Raw genomic sequence first — 21,729 nt, 5'->3', positions numbered from 1 at the left:
AAGGGTAGTTTCAGAGGTGGGTTGCTCCCAGTTCGGCCCGGTTTGGCTGACCCGGTAATGGTGATTTGGCCTGGGTCGCAGAACCGGCAGCAACCCAGGCTGGCCACGCCCCTGAACTGGTTCCCTGGTCTCTTCTGTCATTGCTGGCATATTTCTGCGCAGGTGCAGAACAATCTATAGTCAACTGCACATATGCGAGCAATGCGTTGTGGGCGCATGCGCAAAGCAAACTGGTACCAACTGGTACAGAAACTCACCCCTGGGGCGTTTCAATGTGAACTTGTTACCCTTTTAAGAGAGATCAAGTTTAATCCAAGGATATGGCAGTTTCTTCATTGGGATATTACAAGCAGTTGAGTCCTTTCATCTGGGATGTTAGATGGCTGGTTGTTGCCTTCATCTTGCAGTCTTCAAGGAATGGCTATAAATGACCCACTTAATCTTCGAAGCATCTTCATGAACAATTAGCATTTCTCCTCCTTCGTCACAAAAGCTCTTTTGGTGTTTCTGTGGGTATAATTTTGTGCGTCAACAGATGGCAGCACCAGACAATTTGGTCACAACCTAAGTAGGATTGGAACTGGTTAGCAAATTAATAAGGAAGTTCAGAAGTTGGCAAGTTGAAAAACCGCCATAATAGAAGGCAATGGGAAAAGCACTTCCAAAGGTTTGCTAGGAAAATGACATGTCATCCAGAGAGGAAAATGTTGAAAAAACTCAATGGCATTACCATTTTTCTACTCCTATTGATGCCAGAATTGCAAATGTCAAGAAAGTTAAGGACTCCATTGACAATCTGGAGTTGAAATACCCCTTTCAGCATATTTCCCTAATATTATTCCTTCCAACTGTGTTGGGATCACAATTTCTGCGGGACATCAAGCTGGAGAAGGTTGGTATAGAGCAGGGGTGTCAAACCAGGGGCCAGATCCAGCCCACGGGGTGTTTAGATCTGGCCTGCAAGGCTGGCCTGAAAACAGCAAACAACTGGCCTGCGGTGCCTTTGACAGCAGAAACACACAATTTACAGTGAATTGTGCATGCGCAGTCACTAAAAACCAAAATGGCGGCAGCCCAGTGGCAGCGAAAGAACTGGTTTGGCAGCATGGCAGGCCTGGGTCACTGCTGGTTCTGCGACCCAGGCCTGAGTCCTACTACCGGTTCGGGCAAACCGGAGGGAAAGATGGGAAGAGAGCAAGGAAGGAAAAAGAAGGAAAGAGATGAAGGAAGAAGAAAGGAGAATGAAGAGGGAAGGAAAAAGAAGAAAAAGGAAGGAGAGAGGGAGGAAGGTTATAATGAGAGTGAGTGAGGGTTTCAGGGAAGTCCTGCCTTAGCACTTGGCCACCACGGGTGCCCCTGACATGAGTCCTGTGTCACGCCCCCCATGGCTACATCCCCAGCTACGCCCTCCCCGGTCCCCGCAACCTCAAGCACAACTCTGATGCAGCTCTCAATAGCAATAGCAGTTAGACTTATATACCACTTCATAGGGCTTTCAGCCCTCTCTAAGCGGTTTACAGAGTCAGCATATCGCCCCCACAGTCTGGGTCCTCATTTCACCCACCTCGGAAGGATGGAAGGCTGAGTCAACCCTGAGCCGGTGAGATTTGAACCGCTGAACTGCTGATCTAGCAGTCAGCTGAAGTAGCCTGCAGTGCTGCATTTAACCACTGCGCCACCTTGGCTCTTAGAGATCAAACTCAATGAGATCGAGTTTGACACCCCTGTTCTAGAGCAGTGTTTTTCAACCACTGTGCCGTGGCACACTAGTGTGCCGTGACATAGTGTAAGGTGTGCCGTGGGAAAAACACTTCATATATAGTCAATATAGGCACAGAGTTAAATTTTTTAAACATTTTCTAATGGTGGTGTGCCTCGTGATTTTTTTCATGAAAAAAGTGTGCCTTTGCACAAAAAAGGTTGAAAAACACTGTTCTAGAGGATCCAATGTTTGCAGGATATGATGTTGTAACAAGCAGTCACTAGCCCAGATCCATAAGTATAGGCAACACTAATCAGATGGGAAGCGAATGGGAACTTGGACCAATTTAGAGTTCAATAATATTGGTTTTATTTTTTAAAAAAATGTAGGCTTATTTATTTGGGATTAATGCTTTTATGCATTTCCCCCCTCCCCTTTGGAAAGCAATAAAAAAACACATCTTGAAGATTGCTGAGAACTTCTAGTACTGGTTTTTTTCTTTCTTTCAATAACCCTGAAACTCGGGATACATTAAAAAAACAAAAAACTTCAGCGGAAATTCTGCTGAAAACCACACTGGAGAGTGAAGAAAGCAGCTGCCAATCTGAACTACGTTTCCAGATGGTTTGCTGGATGAAGATCAAAGCTACCATCTGACGGTTACGGGCCTCGTGATCCTGGAGATTAATCAGAAAGCGCTACAATGCTAAGAACAACTTCAAATAAAACTAACGGAGGACCCTGGAATCTTCTGGTGTGAGACTGAGGATAGTTTGCAAAAGAAAGAAATGCAGGGAGGGGAGGAACTGCTGGATAAAACAAATGCTGGATTTTCAGAAAATGTTAAATCACACAAACCCAGGAAAGTGTTCTTCATCTCCATTTATGAATGTGTGAAGCTGTTCGTTTTGGAAACAATAAATAGAACAATTTCAGTATTTTTCAAAAAAGTGATCACACCTCTGCTTTTCATTTTCCAAGGATGTTTCTGGACTTGAAATGTTTACTTCTTTAACATCCCCCCTTCCCTATTGGTTTGTTAGCCGCCCTGAGTCCCTCTGGGAATAGGGCGGCATACAAGTTTAATAAACTAACTAACTAACTAACTAACTAACTAACTAACTAACTAACTAAACTAAGTAACTAAGCTAAGAGGGACGCAGTGACTCAGTGGCTAAGATGCTAGCTTGTTGGCAGTTATTAAGCATACTCGATGGATGATTGGTGGGATTATATATAATTGAAAATAGTGATATATAAACATAAACAGTTGGTAAATTCTTTTGCACTGAAAAAATATTCAGAATGAGATAAGTGATTACATAAAGGTATATTGTTATTAAACAGACAATCAAGAATGTAAGGGAATTAGGTTTATTGAAAAGAAATAAATATTAATCGTAATTGAATATATGTTGTGAAATGAAAGTGAGGTATCTAGTTATATTAGATGGAAAATCTGTGATTGTATATGTAATTGAAAATACGGATGCAAAAACGCTTGTAACCAAACGACATGCTGTATGTAATGTTTTTTACGTTTAAAAATAAAAAAAATGCAAAAGAAATGTTGGCAGTTCGATGGTTCGAATCCCTAGCGCCGAATAACAGAGTGAGCTCCCATTACTTGTCCCACCTTCTGCCAGCCTAGCAGTTCGAAAGCACGTAAAAATTTAAGTAGGAAAATAGAAACCACCTTTGGTGGGAAGGTAACAAGGTTCCGTGCACCTTCGACGTTTAGTCATGCCAGCCAAATTACCACGGAGACATCTTTGGGCAGCGCTGGCTCTTCGGCTTTGAAATGGAGATGAGCACCACCCCCTAGAGTCGGGAACCACCAGCACATATGTGCGAGGGGAACCTTCGTCTTTTAGTATTTAGTGCAATATAAAAAAGGCAAATAATTTTTCTGCAGACCACCAAAATTTTCTCAAGGATCACCAGTGGTCCATGGACCACCAGTTGGTGACCACTGGCCTGGCCTAGACTTTATTTTTAAATAGAAAGACAGGAAGGCAGGCAGGCAGACAGACAGACAGAAACTTCTCTCTCTTAGCTTCTGAATCTAGTACTTTGTCTAACCTGGGGAAAGTGAGTTTGCTAGCAAATGTGTCTCCATTACAACAAACTTCACCCAAGAATCTAGAAATCAGCTTTTATGTGATGCTGCTCTTTATCTCCCCCCCCCCAAAAGAAAAACTACCCTGTAAAGGAGATTATGAGACTGGATTCCAAAATGAGTTTATTGCTGAACAGAATTCTCAGCAGCTCTGCTTAAATCCATTTCCCCCCACTTCTGAGCGAAGTTCTATTCGGACAATGAGCGCAGCATCTGAAAGCGACAACAGAGCTCCCTTGCCCTGAATGCTAATTAGCTGCGTGCATGGCTATAAAACACACATTTAATGCAGGCCTTCGTCTTTATTTCCATTAATAAGAGAAGAAAAAGAAGCTACCCCCTCTTGCTATTTGCAATCCTCAGCAACCCGGTAGGATCTCTGGATAGATGTATTTAAGGCCCTTAAAATGACAAAATAATGAATCTTTTCAGCTACACTTTGGGCAGATGAAAAGAACCTAGGATTCGACGTGAGAAAACTGACCACAACTCTTGGCTTGTAGAACTGTAAAAACGAGAAGAAAAAAAGGAACATTGTAAGCTTTGGCAGGACCTTGAATTTAAAATAGAAAGCAAAATAAAAAAGGGGGGGGCGGCATTATGCTAGGATTAGAGTCCCTTTATGTGTGGGTTAACCTGGAGTCCGTCCAGTGCCAGCTGATTTTTCCCTTTCTAGCTTTCAAGTTTCCTGTTAGGGAGGCTAGACTGCAGTCTGCTCCAAGTCTTTAAAGAAACAGCTTCCCATTCCTCCCCCTCGTCTCCCCCCTCTCCAATTAAAAATTAAATAAACTTGTCAGAAGTTCTGCTCAGAAGGAACAATGTTAAAAGCCCTCCAGAGATTGCGTGAGGGGCACTGGTTCCCTCCTCCTTCCTTGCTTTCAACTTTGGCCCACTTAAACGCTCCTCTCCTTTTTTTTTACAATCCAAAGAGAGGCTTCCACTGTTTTCGTTTAAACTCAGAATTGCGGTTCTGGCACCAGGCATGGTGACTACAGAAGCTCAAATCTTCTAAATCCCATCTGTGTGAAAGAGAAGGGTGGGGAAAGCCATTTTCCCAACGGGAGGAGAGTAATGATGAGATATTACTGGGGAGTATTCTTATTTACTCTTTGTTTCTTTGAGTCCTGACATCCTCCCACTGTTGTAGCCTGCCAGCGAGCGGGCAGCAGATTCAGACAGTGAGGAGGTTGGGGAGAAAGATAGGCCAGTCCTGGAGTCTGGGGAAGGCTCTGATGAGGGCTCTGCGTCGGAGGAAGAGAGGGGGCCAGAGCCTTTATGTCAGTTATCAGCTGCCTTCTGAGGCAGACATTAGTGAGGCAGACGAACAGCTGGAGCCTGTTCTCAGTGTGTGCATGCGCAGAGTTTCCAGACAAAGGGAACAGTTAAAGAGCAAGGGCTGACTTGAGAGTAAGGCTACAGGTGGACGATGAATGGCCCCTCCCAAAGGAAACAAAAGAGGAGTGAACGGGGAGTGGAGCTTGCAGGAAACAATTAGTTCGCTTAATTGGTTCATGACTCTCAGAGGCTCCTTGTCAAGGTTTCCTAGATCCTTTCATATAGGCTTCAATAAATCTTTATGTGTTTGCAAGCTTAATGGATGGCTCCGATTCTTTCGCCTGATATTTTCATGGTTATCACCAATCTTGGGTTAAAATAATTATTGACCTATGTAACAGTAAGATTATCTAAATAGCCCCCGTGCACATACTATATAAATACTATGACATTTTGCCCAGGAGTGAAAGTGTAGATGTTTCATCGTGATGAACAATGGCGTATTTTGATTCTGTAACTGCAGTCTTCAGAGCATTGCTGTGTTCAGAACCAATCCTTCCCCCTCGTTTTGTTTTTCTTAACAAATCCCTTGAATGTCTTTCCCCCATCTTTTAAATTCCTCTGCAAAGAAAAAAACAAAAACACCCCAATCCCTTACATAGAACTGTCAATCTTGACATTCCTGAGTTACTTGCAAAGGCGGAAATTTATCCTGCCAGCATTTGCAATGGAAATATCTACCCATTGTTTGTTGGCTGCAATTGTCCTCTTTGCATTCAGAACCAGAAATAGAGGTAAGTGGAAGAAGGGTGACTACCTATTAAGCAAAAATGATAGCATATCCTGCTTCTTGGATCTTTCTAAATACATGCTTAGCTTGACAAGTTACGCCGATATGACAAACATTCTCCTCCTCGTTTGGATATTAATACATTCATATTCTACCCACAAAGGAAGTTCTATGTTGGGTTACTTTCATTGTTCATTTCAAAAGGGAAACTGGAGGGGAAGTTTACTTCAGTGAGGAGGAACCCCTCTCCATATTGGAGGAAGAGAACTGGGAGAACAAACTTGCTTCTGCCCCATCAGATTTGGGGGAAAAGGACATTGCTCAATAACTACACAGTGGCCTAGCGGTTTAAGACACCGGGCTTGTTGACGGAAAGATTGGTAGTTTGAGAACCAAGCACCACGTGATGGGGGGAATTCCCATTCTTGCCCCAGATTCTGCCAATTTAGTAGTGTTGTGGCCCGCCAGTGGCCAGCAGAGCTGGCAGCAGATTCGGACAGTGAGGAGGCTGGGGAGGAACATAGGCCAGTCCTGGAGTCTGGGGAAGGCTCTGATGAGGGCTCTGGGTCAGAGGCAGAGATGGGGCCAGGGCTGTCAGACAGTTATCAGCTGCCTTCAGAGTCAGACAGCAGTGAGGCAGACGAACAGCTGGAGCCTGTTCCCAGTGTGCACATGCACAGAGCTGCCAGACGAAGGGAACAGCTAAGGAACAAGGGTCATCTTGAGAGTAAAGCCACAGGTGGATGATGAATTGCTCCTCCCATAGGAAATAAAAGAGGAGCGAAAGGGGAGTGGAGTTTGCAGGAGACAATTAGTTCATTCCTGCATTCTTGGCAAGTATGTGGCATCTGAAAGATATCGGCCTGGCCACTCTCCAAACCTGATCAAGGTCAGTAGTTGTGAATTATCTTGAAAGACTGTGGGAGAGGAAAGACTTTGCTGGAGAGGAATTCACTGTAAATTAAATAAAAGGGATTTATTGGGATGAGGACTCGGCTTCGTGCTGCTGGGGAAGCCTAGGTCAGAACAAGCAATTTGAAAGCATGCAAATGCAAGTAGACAAATAGGTACCACTTTGGAGGGAAAGCAACAGCATTCCGTGGGTCTCGGTGTATAGTCATGCCAGCCACATGACCACAGAAGCGTCTTCAGATAATGCTGGTTCCCTCAGCTAGCAAATGGAGATGAAAACTGTCCCCTAGAGTTGGTCACGATAGAGAGGAGAAACCTTTACCTTTTTTTAACAGTAATCAGCAGGGGAGGGAATAAATAAGAACAGGATGAAATATTTTATTATTCTGATGCTTCAAAAGCCAAATGTGCATATGTTACTGGAGTTAAAACATGAGGATATGTTTTCAGAAGGAACAGCATCTGCTTGACTTCTCATACATACATGTTCTACATCAGTGTTTCCCAAACTTGGCAACTTTAAGACTTGTGGACTTCAACTCCCAGAGTTCTCCAGCCAGAAGAGCTAGCTGGAGAATTCTGGGAGTTGAAGTCCACAAGTCTTAAAGTTGCCAAGTTTGGGAATCACTATTCTACATAATTCCCACCTACTGGGTTAATACCAAGTTCTCTGCAGTTCAATGCCTATCCTACTGTTAGTGCAGAAAGCTTCAGGGTTAAAAATTGGATTCACAGGTCAGGTCTCCTCCATTCGTAATCATCTGGTCACTCATCTCCTCCATTATCGGTGGCAGGGGAACTTTCGTTAGAGGAGTTTCAGTTTTGAAAAGGGAATCTGTTTTGAGATGAGGAATGACGTAGAACGATTTCTGAAAGGATTCTGAAGTGAAGTAGTAGACGAAAGGATCAAAGCAACAGTTGAGAGTGGCAATACACAGGGTGATTGGGTAGAAGGTTTTGGCGAAGGTCTCCAGAGAGCAGTTGGCTACAGCTTGAGAACGTACAAGAGCATAAAGGAAAAGGATGGAATTGTAGGGGACAAAGCACACCACGAAGATAGTGACATGCACAACTATCATCTTCAGCACCTTCTCTTTGTTCGTGCCAATCTGGGAGAGGGTGGCTGGCTTCCTGAGGGTCCTTAGAAGCAGAGATGAACAAGTCAGGTTGAGCAGAAGGGGAATGATGAAGCCAACCACTTCAATAAATATTGTAATCTTGGACAAGTAGGTCTTCCATACGTCCTTGGGAAACCCTTCGAAACATGTTGTTATGCCATTGGTGGTATTCGTTGTGGAAAACAAGGATGCCAGGATCCCTCCACTGAGTACCAAAACCCATACTCCTGCACACACAATTGCTGAATTACGTCTCGTCCTGACCAAACGAGACCGGAAGGGGTAGACGATAGCCAGGAAGCGGTCCACACTGATGCAGGTGAGGAATAGCATACTTCCGTAGATGTTGGTCAGGAAGGCTGTCCCGGAGATCTTGCACAGAGGGTCTCCAAAGGGCCAGTTCCTGTTGAAATTGTAGAAGATCTTGAATGGGAGAGTGAAGACGAAGAGCAAGTCTGAGACCGCCAGGTTGGTCATGAAAATGGTTGTCTCGCTCCGCATCTTGATGCGGAACCAGAAGACAAACAGAGAGGCACAGTTGGTGATTAAGCCAAGGATGAAAACCACGCTGTAGACGGCTCCATAGAGGTTGTACTTGAAGGAATCATCGATCACACAGGTATGGTTGTTGCTGTGATTTCCCATTCCAGCGTTGCGCTTGGTGAAGCAAAATTAAGTGGCATCCATGTACTGAAGTTCAGGAATCCGCCACTGCTTCAAGAAGCATTTTCTGTTGGTTGAAAGCTTGTGGCCGCAGAGTCATGATGTGGACCTTTCTCCTGAAGAACACAAAAAGGTTGAGAAAGAAATGTTTTATAGATGGCACTTTCCACCGGAAAGACTAGCAAAGATGTTTAAAGACAAATCAAGTTAAATGTTGGGAATGTCACCAGCAGTGGTGGGTTGCAGGCGGTACGCCTTGGTACGGGCGTACCAGAGCCATACCGGAGCACTGGATACCATTCTGGTTTTATGTTCCGGAGGGCCCACCCACCCGCCCGAACTCCTTACCGGTCTTTTAAGGCTTCTGACTATTATAGTATATGGAAGTTATTTTATCAATGGTTAGAGAATAAATACGAAAATTAGAAATGAAAGCAGAGGAGTGACATACGTAAACTGTATTAATAAATAAGTTAAGAAGCGGATTGTTATAATAGTATGTTATGTATTAGCATTAACTTAAAAATAGATAAAATGAATATGGCTGTAATTTTAATTGTTATTGCACAAATATTTGTACCCAGACGACACACTCTTCAATGAAAGATGGTATGTTTGTACTAAAATAAAATTTAAAAAAACAGAAAGAGATGAGATCTCAGAGGCTTTATTTAGTCCTACACAACTTAACTTCCTTATTTACCTTCCTTGCTCTCTTCCCATCTTCCTTTCTTTTCCTTTGTCTTTCCTCTTTCCCTTTCTCCTTTCCTGTCCCTTCTTGGATGCTCCAATGCAAAAGGGGAAACATTTCTCCTTTTGGTTTGTTTTCAGTTTGTTTTGCTAGCTCTCTGGCAGCAAGGGGGGCCACATGGCCCTCCCGAGCTCAGTTTTCACTGGCAGAGGCTTTGCTGTTTCCATGGCAGCCCCGTGGGCCAGATATAAGCACCCCGCAGGCCGGATCCAACCCATGGGCCTTGAGTTTGACACCCTGCTATAGAGCCTGACTGAGACTGAACAATCTCTATTAGGGTATCTGAAGAACTGAAGAAGCTTCTTTGGATGAGAAGTGAAGTGTTTTCAAGGGGGAAAAAAGTCCAGTTGCCTTTTGAAAAACACCTTTGGGACTCTTAGAATAGAAAAGAATAGACCAAGTGTGATTGGACACACAAGGAATTTGTCTTTGGTGCAGATGCTCTCAGTGGACATAAAAGAAAAGATACATAGGATAAGGAAACTTCCCATCTTTTTAGCCTATTGCTAGATAATCATCTGGATCCCAACTGAAGGAAGTAGCCTTTTCTTCTGGGGTAACAGACCGTCTTTCCACCAAGAATGCAGAGTTTATTGTTAGGGTGGGAAGATAACCCCCGTGTAATTCCCCTCCCTGCATCAATGACAAAAATGCCTAAAGCATCTGAAGACAATGCTAGCAAAAGAGTTGGGTGACTGGCAGAAGGGAAACAAACATCTGGCACACAACAGCAGAACAGACATTCCAGCTGCTTGTTTCCTGTTGTAAGACAGGCTCTAACATCTGACCCAGTATGTAAAGCAGCAGAAGGGGCGGGGGGGGGGAGAACCACATCAGTTGCCATCTGTAGGGATCTGAGGAGCAAACGTTAAACAATGCAGGACACACAACTTCTCCAGAAGGATTTGAACCATGAAGGGTTTGTTTGTAGTACTTAAGCCCAGGAGGAAGCAAAAAAGACCACAATTGAGATGTATTGAGTTAAATCTGATGTAAAGGGCATCATTTTAACTTTATTTAAAAGCGATGTTAGAATAAGTGAGCCTCGAAGGCAAGATTTTTTTTTAAAAAAAACCCTTCATATCATTTAATTTTTTTATACTTCTATTATCTTCTTAAAGATCATGGCGTTTTGATAATTGTGGGTATTGATTTTTTTAAAATATGCCAGTTTAGTTTGCAAAATGATAGATGATAGATAGATAGATAGATAGATAGATAGATAGATAGATAGATAGACAGACAGACAAACAGATACAGATAGATAAAGACAGACAGATAGCTATAGATAGGATAGATAGATGATAGATAGAGATACAGATAGATAGACAGACAGACAGATATACAGATACAGACAGATATGGATAGGATAGATAGATTATAGAGAGATTATATATATATATATATATATATAGATAGATAGATAGATAGATAGATAGATAGATAGATAGATAGATAGATAGATAGATAGATAGATAGATAGACAGACAGACAAATATACAGATAGATAGATAGTTAGACAGACAAATATACAGATAGATAATAAATAGATATAGACAGATAGACAGACAGACAAACATACAGATAGATAGAAAATAGATAGATAGACAGACAAATACAGACAGGTAGATAATAGATAGATAATAGATAGATAGACAAATATATAGAGATAGATAGATAGATAGATAGATAGATAGATAGATAGATAGATAGATAGATAGATAGATAGATAGATATAATCTTGTACTTATAACTTTCACCCCCCCCCCCCCAAAAAAAAGGAAAGATTACATTCTGGAGCAAGGGTGAGTCACATCTATCCCAAATCACATGGGGATCCAGAACTCTTGTTTTGTAAACCAAAGCATGACTTCTGGCTACAGTGACAGCACTGAATCTCTAGAGAAACATTAGATAGAGAAAGAGAGAAAGACTAAAGAGTAAATAAAGAATAAACAGAAAGAGATAGCAGGAAATAAAAACTAAAAACTTCAGCTCAATTTTGCCAGCACCTTTACTCTAATGAGAAGAGTTAGAAATTTTGCCATCTCAAGCAGTTGCATCATTTCTGCCTCTCTTCCAAAATTTATTCTCGCTGCTGTAAGCACAGATCTCATTAAATTATGATTTTTCTTGTTGAACATTAACACATTTTCAAATCAACTTCACATGTCTCACAATTAATAAAGTTGAATCTGCGGGGCTGGATATTTCTGTTTTCTCTTTATTCAAACTTGGTTAGCAAGTTCTGTCTTTCTGTTTACAAACCACTTTATATTTTCTACCTAAAGACATACAAAAGCCTATTCTTTCCTTTTGTGGTTCCTTTTGTGAGGAAGCTAACACAATAAGGATCTCTTGTCTATATGCATGTGTCTCTTTTTTCTCTGTTGCCCCAGCAACTGAAAACATTCACAAAGAAATTTAGGGGCTATGGTAAACCACAATGCGCACACTATTAGAACTCAATTCGCCTACTCCATGTATAGTTTCAGTGTGGTAGTTTTCAGGTACTTGGTATTTAAACTCAGGAAAAGAACGTATTTATTCAATACTTTTGATTTGTTCATCCACAATTCTATTTTTTTTAAAGCATGAAAGTGGAATTAGCGGCCAAATCTCTTCTGATTGCCATGAAGCAGTGGTGGGTTCCTACTGGTTTGGACCGGTTTGGCTGAACTTGTAGTCGTTTGCGGCTTGGATCGCTGGAACTGGCAGCGGCCCAGGCCTGCTACGCCCCCGAACCAGTTCCCCAGTCTCTTCTCCCATCGCCGGCATATTTCTGCGAATGTGCAAAACGCACATTAGTAGTAACCTGGTTAGGAAGCCACCATTGCCATGGACACGTGGGAAGCAGTGGTGGGTCTCCATTTTTTTAAACTTCTGGTTCACTCGTGCATGTGTGCACCGCCACCACTACTGGTTTGCCCAATCAGGACTGAACCAGCAGAAACCCATCTCTGGTGTGAAGCAGTGGTGGGATTAAAAATATTTTACTACTGGTTCTATGGGCGTAGCAGGGAAAGGATACGGTAACATCTCCATTCCCCTCCCTATTCCAGAGGAAGGTTACTGAAAAATACCTGTTTTCTCCCGATCCGCTGGGACTCGGGAGGCAGAGAATAGATAGGGGCAGGGCCAGCCAGAGGTGGTGTTTACCGGTTCTCCGAACTACTCAAAATTTCTGCTACTGGTTCTCCAGAACTGGTCAGAACCTGCTGAATTCCACCTCTGGTGTGAAGCCTCCAAGAGTTGACTTGTCTGAAGATTTTTCCTTTCCCTCCCAATTGCCTGTGTCTTAGGAGGGTTGACCAAAGGAAGTATTATTTTTACAAATAATTCAAGTGGTGAACATATCCAAATAAATGTTTCATATTGAATCAAGGGTGCATAGGCCCTGTCTTCTATGCGCTCCTTAAAAGCCTTGGGAATGGAGACCAGACACTCAGAAAATCTAATTATTCATGTAACTGAATGGGGAAGTCATGAACTGTACAACTGGGGAACAATAGTATTAACAATGTTTAATTTTAATTCAGCAAGAAATAACTCAAATTCACTTTAAAGATATTGTTCTGACCTAGGCTTCCCCAAAAAGCAGGAGGCAGAGTCCTGGTCCCAACAAAACCCCTTTTATTAAATGAATGTAAATTCCTTTCATTCACATTCATCAAAGCCTGGCAACGTCTTTCAAAGGAATATTTATGACTACAGATCTTATCTATCGTGGAAAGCTGTCATGTAAATATTTTCCAAATGAGGTTCTGTGCCAGGAAAGACTGGGCACAGAGTCTCTGAGACTCACAGACAGATCTTCACACTCCTAACGACCGAATGAACAAATTGTTTCCTGCAAAAACCCAATTCCCCTTTCATTCCTCTTTTATTTCCTGTGGGGGGGGGCAATCACCTTCCACCTGTGACTTTACTCCCAAGTCGATCCTGATTTCTGAGTTGTTCTTTTCTTCTGGCAGCTCCGTGCATATGCACACATTGGAATAGGCTCCAGCTGTTCCTCTGCCTCACTGCTGTCTAACTCCGTAGGCAGCTGATCACTGCCAGACAGCCTCAGCCCCCTCTCTGCCTCCGACGCAGAGCCCTCGTCCGAGCCTTCCCCAGCCTCCAGGACTGGGCCACGTTCCTCCCCAACCTCCTCAATGTCCACCTCTGCTGCCAGCTCCACTGGTCACTGGTGGGCCAGAACAGGTATTGAAGTCCAGAGCAAAATGTCCTTCCCAAAACTGGGAAGAAGAAGTAAATCAGCAAGCCATCTTAGATATGACTTGAGTTTAGTTCAGAACTGAAATGTATTCAGCTAGGCTGTGTTTAGTGTTTAAGAAATTTCATCTGTGGTCAGAGCTAGCTGGTCTACTGTTTAAGGCACCAGGTGTGAGTTCTAGTCCTGCCATAGCCATGAAAGCCAGTTGGGTGACTTTGGGCCAGTCCCTCTCGCCCAGCTCCACCCACCTCGCAGGATTGTTGTTGTACTGAAAATAGGAAGAGGAGGGTGTACTGGATATGTTCACCACCTTATTTGTAAAAATAATAAAGATGGGAGATAGCACTTAGCAATAGCACTTAGACTTATATACCGCTTTACAGTGCTTTACAGTCCTCTCTAAGCATTTATAGAGTCAGCCTATTGCCCCCCAACAATCTGGGTCCTCATTTTACCAACCTCGGAAGGATGGAAGGCTGAGTCAATCTTGAGCCTGGTGAGATTCGAACTACCAAATTGCAGGCAGCCAATCTGCAATCTGTTCTGGAAAAGGGACTTGGATCAGTTCTATTTTAAGATTCGTCTTCATGTCCCACAGAAACCATCACAATTATGAAACCAAGTAGAAAAAATTAATTGTTTTTTGCCACAGCCAATTTTAAATTTTAAAACGATTAAAAAAGCAATTGACTAGTTCTTAAATGACTCGCACATGTAGACATTTTCTGCTTCCCCATCTGTTCATTAAATTATTATACCTACCATCAATTATTTGCAACTTCTAGTCACCACATTAATAGATAAGATTATGCATTAAACAAAGCCCTTGATTTGGGCGTTATGCCATGATTCCATAACTACCCCAACAGTATTATAAAGACTGTATTAATTTTAATCTGTTTACATGCATTGCATTGTGTTAATATAATACCAGTTGAATTTACAGAATCTATGGTCCTATTTAAAGAAGGAAGAGACAGACAGGGAGACAAATACAATACGTTTGTGCAATTATATGGAGTGATTAAAAAGTCTATTCTTTATTAAAAACTCTGAAGGTAAAATAAACAATTACAAAGGATTATTTTTTTGCTTAAAGAGAGCAGTTAAAAATTAAAACACATGGTTTGTTTTGAATTAGAAACGATTATGGTCATAGGTTCACATCTGGTTTCTTTCTTTCTTTTTTTAAATAATTTTATTTATTCCTTAACCTCCATAGGTGTTTAATGGACAGTGTATTTTCTGGGTCAATATATACCCAGAATTGCATACAATTCTGATAAAGGTATTACCATTTAAATATACATAGTCATACTTTTTCAACTTCTAACATTTGCGTATCAATAGTAATCATAATATATTCTATTATATTTCAGTTTACATAATATTGTTCTCCCAATTTCTACTTCTTTTTCTAACACTTATTAGAATAACCACCATATTAAAAAAATATTCTATGTCCATCCATCATCTCTTGCCCTTTTTAAAATTTCAACTCTTATTAGCTTTTTGGTGTATCTCTCCTGCTTCTCTTCTGGTATCTTGTAACTCCTTTTGTCATTTTTATTTAGTCTAAATATTTCCATGACTACAGTATCTATCTCTTGCTGTTGGATCTCTAGATTATACATCCTCGGTTCCCCTATCCTTTTTAAGGGATCTTTCTTGTTATTCTCTTTTCTCTTTTTAATTCTTAAAAAATATTATATTTGTTCCGTGTTCAGAATTATTGCCATCTCTTCAATCTTTTTGTTTGCTTGTATTATTTTTGGAATTGTCTCCCCTGTTTTTCCCTCAACATTTTCTGTTTTCTGCTCTATTTTCTGAATTTTTTTGCTCATTTTTATTGTCCTTTGCTGGGGTTTTCCTACTCTCATAGTATTTTGGATCAATACCATCATCTCCTTATGATTCCTTGTTATATCTTCCTTAATGCATTGAAACATCAACATGCATTTGGTTTCTTTTGAGGAATCAGGAGAGCAACAAGAAAGAAGGAAAGCAGAAGGAAAACTCGTAGGGTTACAGACCCCTAACAAATATCAGATTCTGCATAAAGGTAAAAGTTCCACTTGCACATATGTGCTAGTTGTTCCCGACTCTAGGGGACGGTGCTCATCTCTGTTTCAAAGCCAAAGAGCCAGCGCTGTCTGAAAACGTCTCCGTGGTCATGTGGGCAGCATGACTAAATGCCAAATGCAAACGGAACACTGTTACCTTCCCACCAGAGGTGGTTCCTATTTTCTACTTGCATTTTTACATGCTTTCGAACTGCTAGGTTGGCAGAAGCTGGGATAAGTAACGGGCGCTCACTCCATTACGTGGCGCTAGGGATTCGAACCGCCAAACTGCCAACCTTTGTAATCAACAAGGTCAGCGTCTTAGCCACTGAGCTACCGCGCCCCTCAGATTCTGCATGCAGAGGGTCAAAGATTCATTCCTTGGCTTTGTGACATGGGTGGGAAAACCCAGGTCATGAAACTCATCAACTCAAGTGTTCAAGTCCTCAACCTATGACCATTTCTTTCTCCACAATTCAAAATTATGACCAAGCTGAAAAAAGTGACTTACAATTGTTCTTCACTAGCCCATCTTAGGAACACAACTCCGGATACCTCACAACACAGAGAGAGAGAGACAACCTTTTATTTCGGTCATGGACCAATAAAAATACAATCAATAAAATGAAACACACAAAACAATCCCCTAACAACAAGAAACATAGCAACCGTTTGTGGGTGACGCTGAGCCATCATATACCTGCATTTTTGACACTTCAAGAGAAATAAAATTTTCACAGCTAAAAGTTAATCCGAAACTTTTCTGACTGTTCCTGGCTGTGCAGATGAACATGGCTTATGGAGCGTATCACAACAACAGCAAAAGCCAGAAAACACTTAAAAGTATAAAACTAAAAAAATAAATGCCTACCACCCTGTGCCACAGCTATCTTCTTGCATGCATCCAACAGAACTATCCACACATGTCCGCTCACTCTAACCCACCAACTGGGAGAAGAACCAGCTCTTTACGGAGGCCTAATGGACTGGGAATCTGCTGGATCTGAGGTCAATAGTAGTAACTGTGAGAGGGATCTTGAGTCCTAGTGGACAACCATTTAAACATGAGCCAGCTGTGTGCAGCAGCTGCCAAAAAAGCCAACACAGTTCTAGGCTGCATAAACAGAGGGATAGAATCGAGATCATGTGAAGTGTTAATACCACTTTATAAAGCCTTGGTAAAGCCACACTTGGAATACAGCATTCAGTTTGGGTCGCCACGATGTAGAAAAGATGTGGAGACCCTAGAAAGAGTGCAGAGAAGAGCAACAAAGAGGATTAGGGGACTGGAGACTAAATCATATGAAGAACATCTGCAGGAATTGGGTATGTCTACTTTAATGAAAAGAAGGACTAGGAGAGACATGACAGAAGAGTTCCGATATCTCAGGGGTTGCCAGAAAGAAGAGGGAGCCAAGCTATTCTCCAAAGCACCTGAGAGTAGGACAAGATGCAATGGGTAGAAACTCATCAAGGAGAGAAGCAACCTAGAACTAAGGAGAAATTTCCTGACAGTTAGAACAATTAATCAGTGAAACAACTTGCCTGCAGAAGTTGTGAATGCTCCAACACTGGACGTTTTTAAGAAGGTGTTGGATAACCATTTGTCTGAAGTGGTGTAGGGTTTCCTGCCTAGGCAGGGGGTTGGACTAGAAGACCTCCAAGGTCCCTTCCAACTTTTGCTATTCTATTCTAAGTTATGCCACAGCCAAATAGCCTGGGAATGTTATTTGTCAAAATAAAGGCGATCTAAAAGTCAATGCTGCTCCAACCAGCTAATTTGATGCCCTAAAATTTGTCAGAATGTCAAAGCACTTTAGTATAATTAATAACAGCATAAATTCCTCTGTAGACTTTAGTTCCTCTTTTATTCTCATATTTATCCAGAGTGTTATTTTATTGTCTTCTTCATGTTTTAAGTTGTAAGTACAGGGACTTTCTAGAAGGGGTAGAGAAATAGGAATTTACACATCCATTATGTGTATCCATTAAAATTAAGAGTATCTCTTTAGAAATTGAACTAATCTTTCCAGCTGCCCCAATTGCTATGACTAAACCTGAAGGATGAGGAAAGTTGCAATGCAAGTAACATCTGGACAGTACAGATGTTGCAATACTGAATGACAGTATCCTGAATATTAATGGCACTCAATAGATTTTTAAATACGATCAACAACTGTGATCACCGTTGCCCTTAGAAAGAAGCAGAAAATCATGTGGCATTTGTATTTATAGCAGGAACAAGAATATTGAGTTCCTTCTTCTTGGAGATGACACAAACTGGTTCAAATTCTTTCTTTAAGTTCTATAGGTAGCCCTCGAGCTTACAACAGTTCATTTAGTGACCATTTGAAGTTACAACGGCACTGAAAAAAGTGGCTTATGACCATTTTTCACACTTATGACTGTTGCAGCATGCCCGTAGTCATGCGATTTGCAATTCAGATGCTTGACAACTGATTCACATTTATGACGCTTGCACTGTCCTGGGGTTGCATGGTCCTCCTTTGAGACCTTCTGACAAGCAAAGTCCAAGGGGAAAGTAGATTCGCTTAACAACCATGTTGTTATTAATATTAACCACCGCAGTGATTCATTTAACAAATGTGGCCAAAAAACCTTGATCCCAGTAGTACATCAATTCTCTTTTACTACCCAGAGACGCAGTAGCTCAGTGGTTAAGACGCTGAGTTTGTTGATCAGAAAAGTCAGCATTTTGGAGGTTCAAATCCCTAACGCCGCGTAATGGAGTGAGCTCCCGTTACTTGTCCCAGCTTCTGCCAACTTAGCAGTTTGAAAGACCGTAAAAAATGCAAGTAGAAAAATAGGGACCATCTTTGGTGGGAAGGTAACAGTGTTCCGTGCGTCTTCGGTGTTTAGTCATGCCGGCCACATGACCACGGAGTCGTCTTCGGGCAGCGCTGGCTCTTCGGCTTTGAAATAGAGATGAGCACCACCCCCTAGAGTTGGGAACGACTAGCACATATGAGGAACCTTTACCTTACCCAGGAAACACTTATTATTATTCTGCTTTGTCCTAACTCTTACTATAATGAAACTTGGGATGTTGCTTTATCTTCTTTTTCACATATTATCACACTGATCCAGATTCTAGAACACCCCTCCAAAGTTTTATCCCCAATAAGTTAAATGCTGCCATAAACCTTTGATAAAAACTACTTCTGGAAAAGTTTAGAGAAGTTAGAATTTGCCAACTCTGGCAGGCTGAGGACGTATCAATAAACAACAGAAAGTGACTATGATCTCTTGAAAACATTTGCATGTATCGAATTTTCTTGAAAGACAAATACCCAAAATCAGAATAGTCAGGATCTGGCAAAACTCAAGCATTTAAGCTTGCAATCCTAAACACAGGCATTAGGAATCGAATCCCATGGAGGAATGGGAATTAATTGTGAGTAAACCTTTAATAAATATTTAGCTTTCTCCAGCCAGAATGAAAGAAAAAAAGAGCTTAAGATCCATGCCTATCTTCTATATCTTAATGGGAAAACAGACTGAAACGAACAGTGCCTTGTTTGAACTACTAGAGACTGTGGCCCAGTATTAGATTTCAAAACATCTGGAAGCTGGATCCAATTTTAGCCTCCGCTCATTTTATTTGACCTTTAAAAAACAGCAGAAGATCAATAGCTTTTAGCTATACAGCAACAGCTCCTAAAGAAAAATAATAATAGCAAATCGAAACCTTGACTCATGAATACACACACACACACATACACACACAGACACAAAGCTAATTCAGAAAAACAAAATATAAGTTTCACACAATGTTGTTTCTTCTTCCTAGGTTTTTCTTTTTGTTTAGAAAAAAAAAACTTTGTTACAGTATTATAAAAAAGAAATAGAACATTTCATGACCCGGGGTGATTTCTGTGGGGCAAAAACTTTAACGGTTCTTATGGAGTAGGAACTTAAAATTTAGCCTTTAAAGACTTGGGGGGGAGGAGAGGGGCTAAGCAGCCCAAAAACCTTATGCAAATAAGGGACCATGCCACTATTTGGTCGGTGGCTAAGACTAAGCTTGTCCATCAGAAAGGTTGGCTGTTCGGCGGGTCTCCGGCTGAGCAAGGGGTTGGACTAGATGACCTCCAAGGTCCCTTCCAACTTTGTTATTGTTGCTGTGGGAAATAGGAAGAAAGTTAGATCACTTCAGGTTCTAACTTCCCTGAACTTTCCCAGATTCAGCGTTTCTCAAAGGTTGATGGGAGTATCCCACTTATGTGTGTTGGGGGGGGGGATAACATTTTGGAGGGCTGCTCTAGGCTCTGGAATCTAGTGGCTTCCTCAGATCTAGATGGAAACGGATTTCAAGAGTAAGAAAGTATTTTAAGGAGACGAGGTGGCCAGTATATCCCTTCTCTAAACGAAGCAGCTTAAGGAACGCGTGATTCGAATTTACTATTTCTTGGGAGGGGGGGGGAAACTGCTTTGCAGATACTTTGGGGACTAAAAGCACACAAGAGAGAAAGAACCGTTCGGCCAACTCCTCCGCAAACGCGACCCCTTTTTCCTTCCCACTCTCCCTCCACCCCTCGCTCGGATCCCGACCCTCGTCTTTCTCTGCACAACGACCGGCGCGGGGATCCCGCAGTCGATCGAAGGGCTTGGAAAAGCGCAGCTGAGCTTTTCTTAGAAGGAATCTCGGGAAAAGCGGGCGAGGCAGAGAGGATCTCCCACCCTCCTCCACGCGGGCTTCCCCCACGCGAGCCCCGACGCTCTTCAAAGGATCTCCCCCCCCCGCGGGGATCGGGCTGAAGCGCGCGCCAGGCCGCCTAATTCCACAGTCGATCGCTCCATCGTCTTACCCAACAAAGGGAAGCCGCTCAAGACGGGATCCCCGGATTCTGGAGGTAGCCCCTGGTTCCGGATCGGCTGCGAAGAGGCTTCATGCCAGGCAGCGCCATCCCTCGGTCCGACCCGGGTCCCCCGCTGGGATCTCCAGCCAAGCTTCTTCCCGGGAACCCTTCATCCCGACCAGGGACGCCCACCAGCCCGATCTCGCCTCCTTTGTTCCCCAACCGGCTTGGAAAGGAGCCTCCTGCGCGACCCCCGACCCAATTCCGCGCCGGATTTCACGGGGGAACGGAGGGAGACGAGGCGGCGGAGGACGAGGGGCTGCAGCCGGGCTGGTGGGGGTGGGAAACAGGGTCTTCGAAGGGGATTGGACGGCGAGCGGGTCGTGGCAGGATCCGGGGGGCTGGCCCGGCCTTTCGATTTTGCCTTCTTGTCCCCGCCCCCCATTCAGGGCTGAGATGGGGCGGAGGGGAGAGGAGGAGGATCGGTTTTCTTTCCCCTCCCCGGGTAATTTACTCCGTGGTTGAATTGAGTTGAGTGGGGAACTGAAATGGGGTGGGGGGATCCTTAGCTAGACCGATTGCATAGGAAGGGGAAACGGGAGGGCGCTCCGGTGGCTTGATTTAAGATGGTGGGATCGCTCAGGAGCGGTCTTCTTAGCCCAGTGGTTTTTAACCTTGGGAACTCAATTTGGGAACTTGAAGTCCGGAGGACTTCATCTCCCAGAATTCCCCAGACAGCCACGCTAGTTGGGGGAATGCTGGGAGTTGAAGACTGCACGTCTTAGAGTCACCAAGGTTGAGAAAGTCTGCTCTGTCCAGATACAAGGGAGGGTCGAGGGTCAGCAGTCTTAAACACTCCAAGAACCATTGGACCCTTGTCCCACAGAAAAGAAAACACCGGGAGCCACAAAATCCTTTTGACATCTTAAATGAAGCTAGCGCTGCATATGCATATGTATACGTATGTATGTTTATTTACTTTTATGTTATATATAAAAAAACCTATAGTGTGTTGCATTTATGAAATCAATGAACTGCGACAGAGGAAACAATTTTTTATTTCTGCATGCAACAAAAACATTTTGAATTCCCCCCCAAAATAAAAAAATGGGTCGAAAACCTCAATAAATCACGTGCTGGCAGGTGGCGCACATTGTGACGTATATTTTGAGCGACAGGGAGCCACAGCAGAGGGATGAAAGAGCCACATGCAGCTCCAGAGCCATGGGTTGCAGACTCCTGAGATACACACACACTCTCTCTCTCTCTTTCTCTCTTTCTCTCTCACTCACTTACT

General features: G+C 42.7%; 1 protein-coding gene across 2 annotated transcripts; it reads right to left on the bottom strand.

Annotated features, from left to right (window-relative positions):
• Positions 1 to 7,156: 7,156 nt before the first annotated feature.
• LPAR4 (lysophosphatidic acid receptor 4) lies at positions 7,157 to 20,812 on the bottom strand. Of its 2 annotated transcripts, XM_087727379.1 has the most exons (3): positions 20,442 to 20,812; positions 16,124 to 16,167; positions 7,157 to 8,695 (listed from the first exon to the last, which is right to left on the bottom strand). In XM_087727379.1, exon 3 carries the CDS (start codon positions 8,559 to 8,561, stop codon positions 7,515 to 7,517), a length of 1,047 nt encoding a protein of 348 aa, XP_087583505.1. In that variant the 5' UTR covers positions 8,562 to 8,695; positions 16,124 to 16,167; positions 20,442 to 20,812; the 3' UTR covers positions 7,157 to 7,514. The 2 variants fall into 2 exon arrangements, with proteins under 2 accessions (XP_087583505.1, XP_013923040.2); XM_014067565.2 differs by lacking the exon at positions 16,124 to 16,167.
• Between the last annotated feature and the right edge of the window lie 917 nt (positions 20,813 to 21,729).

The sequence above is a fragment of the Thamnophis sirtalis genome, unplaced genomic scaffold (genome assembly GCF_051295495.1).
Source record: "Thamnophis sirtalis isolate CommonGarterSnake01/CBP01778 unplaced genomic scaffold, rThaSir2_p1.2 scaffold_13, whole genome shotgun sequence".
NCBI lineage: Eukaryota > Metazoa > Chordata > Lepidosauria > Squamata > Natricidae > Thamnophis > Thamnophis sirtalis.
Note: the sequence above shows the minus strand (reverse complement) of the source record. Positions and strands in the feature narration are given on the sequence as shown.

Coding starts and splice junctions, on each gene's coding strand:
- LPAR4 (XM_087727379.1), bottom strand. CDS start 8,561: ATGGGAAATCACAGCAACAACCATACCTGTGTGATCGATGATTCCTTC.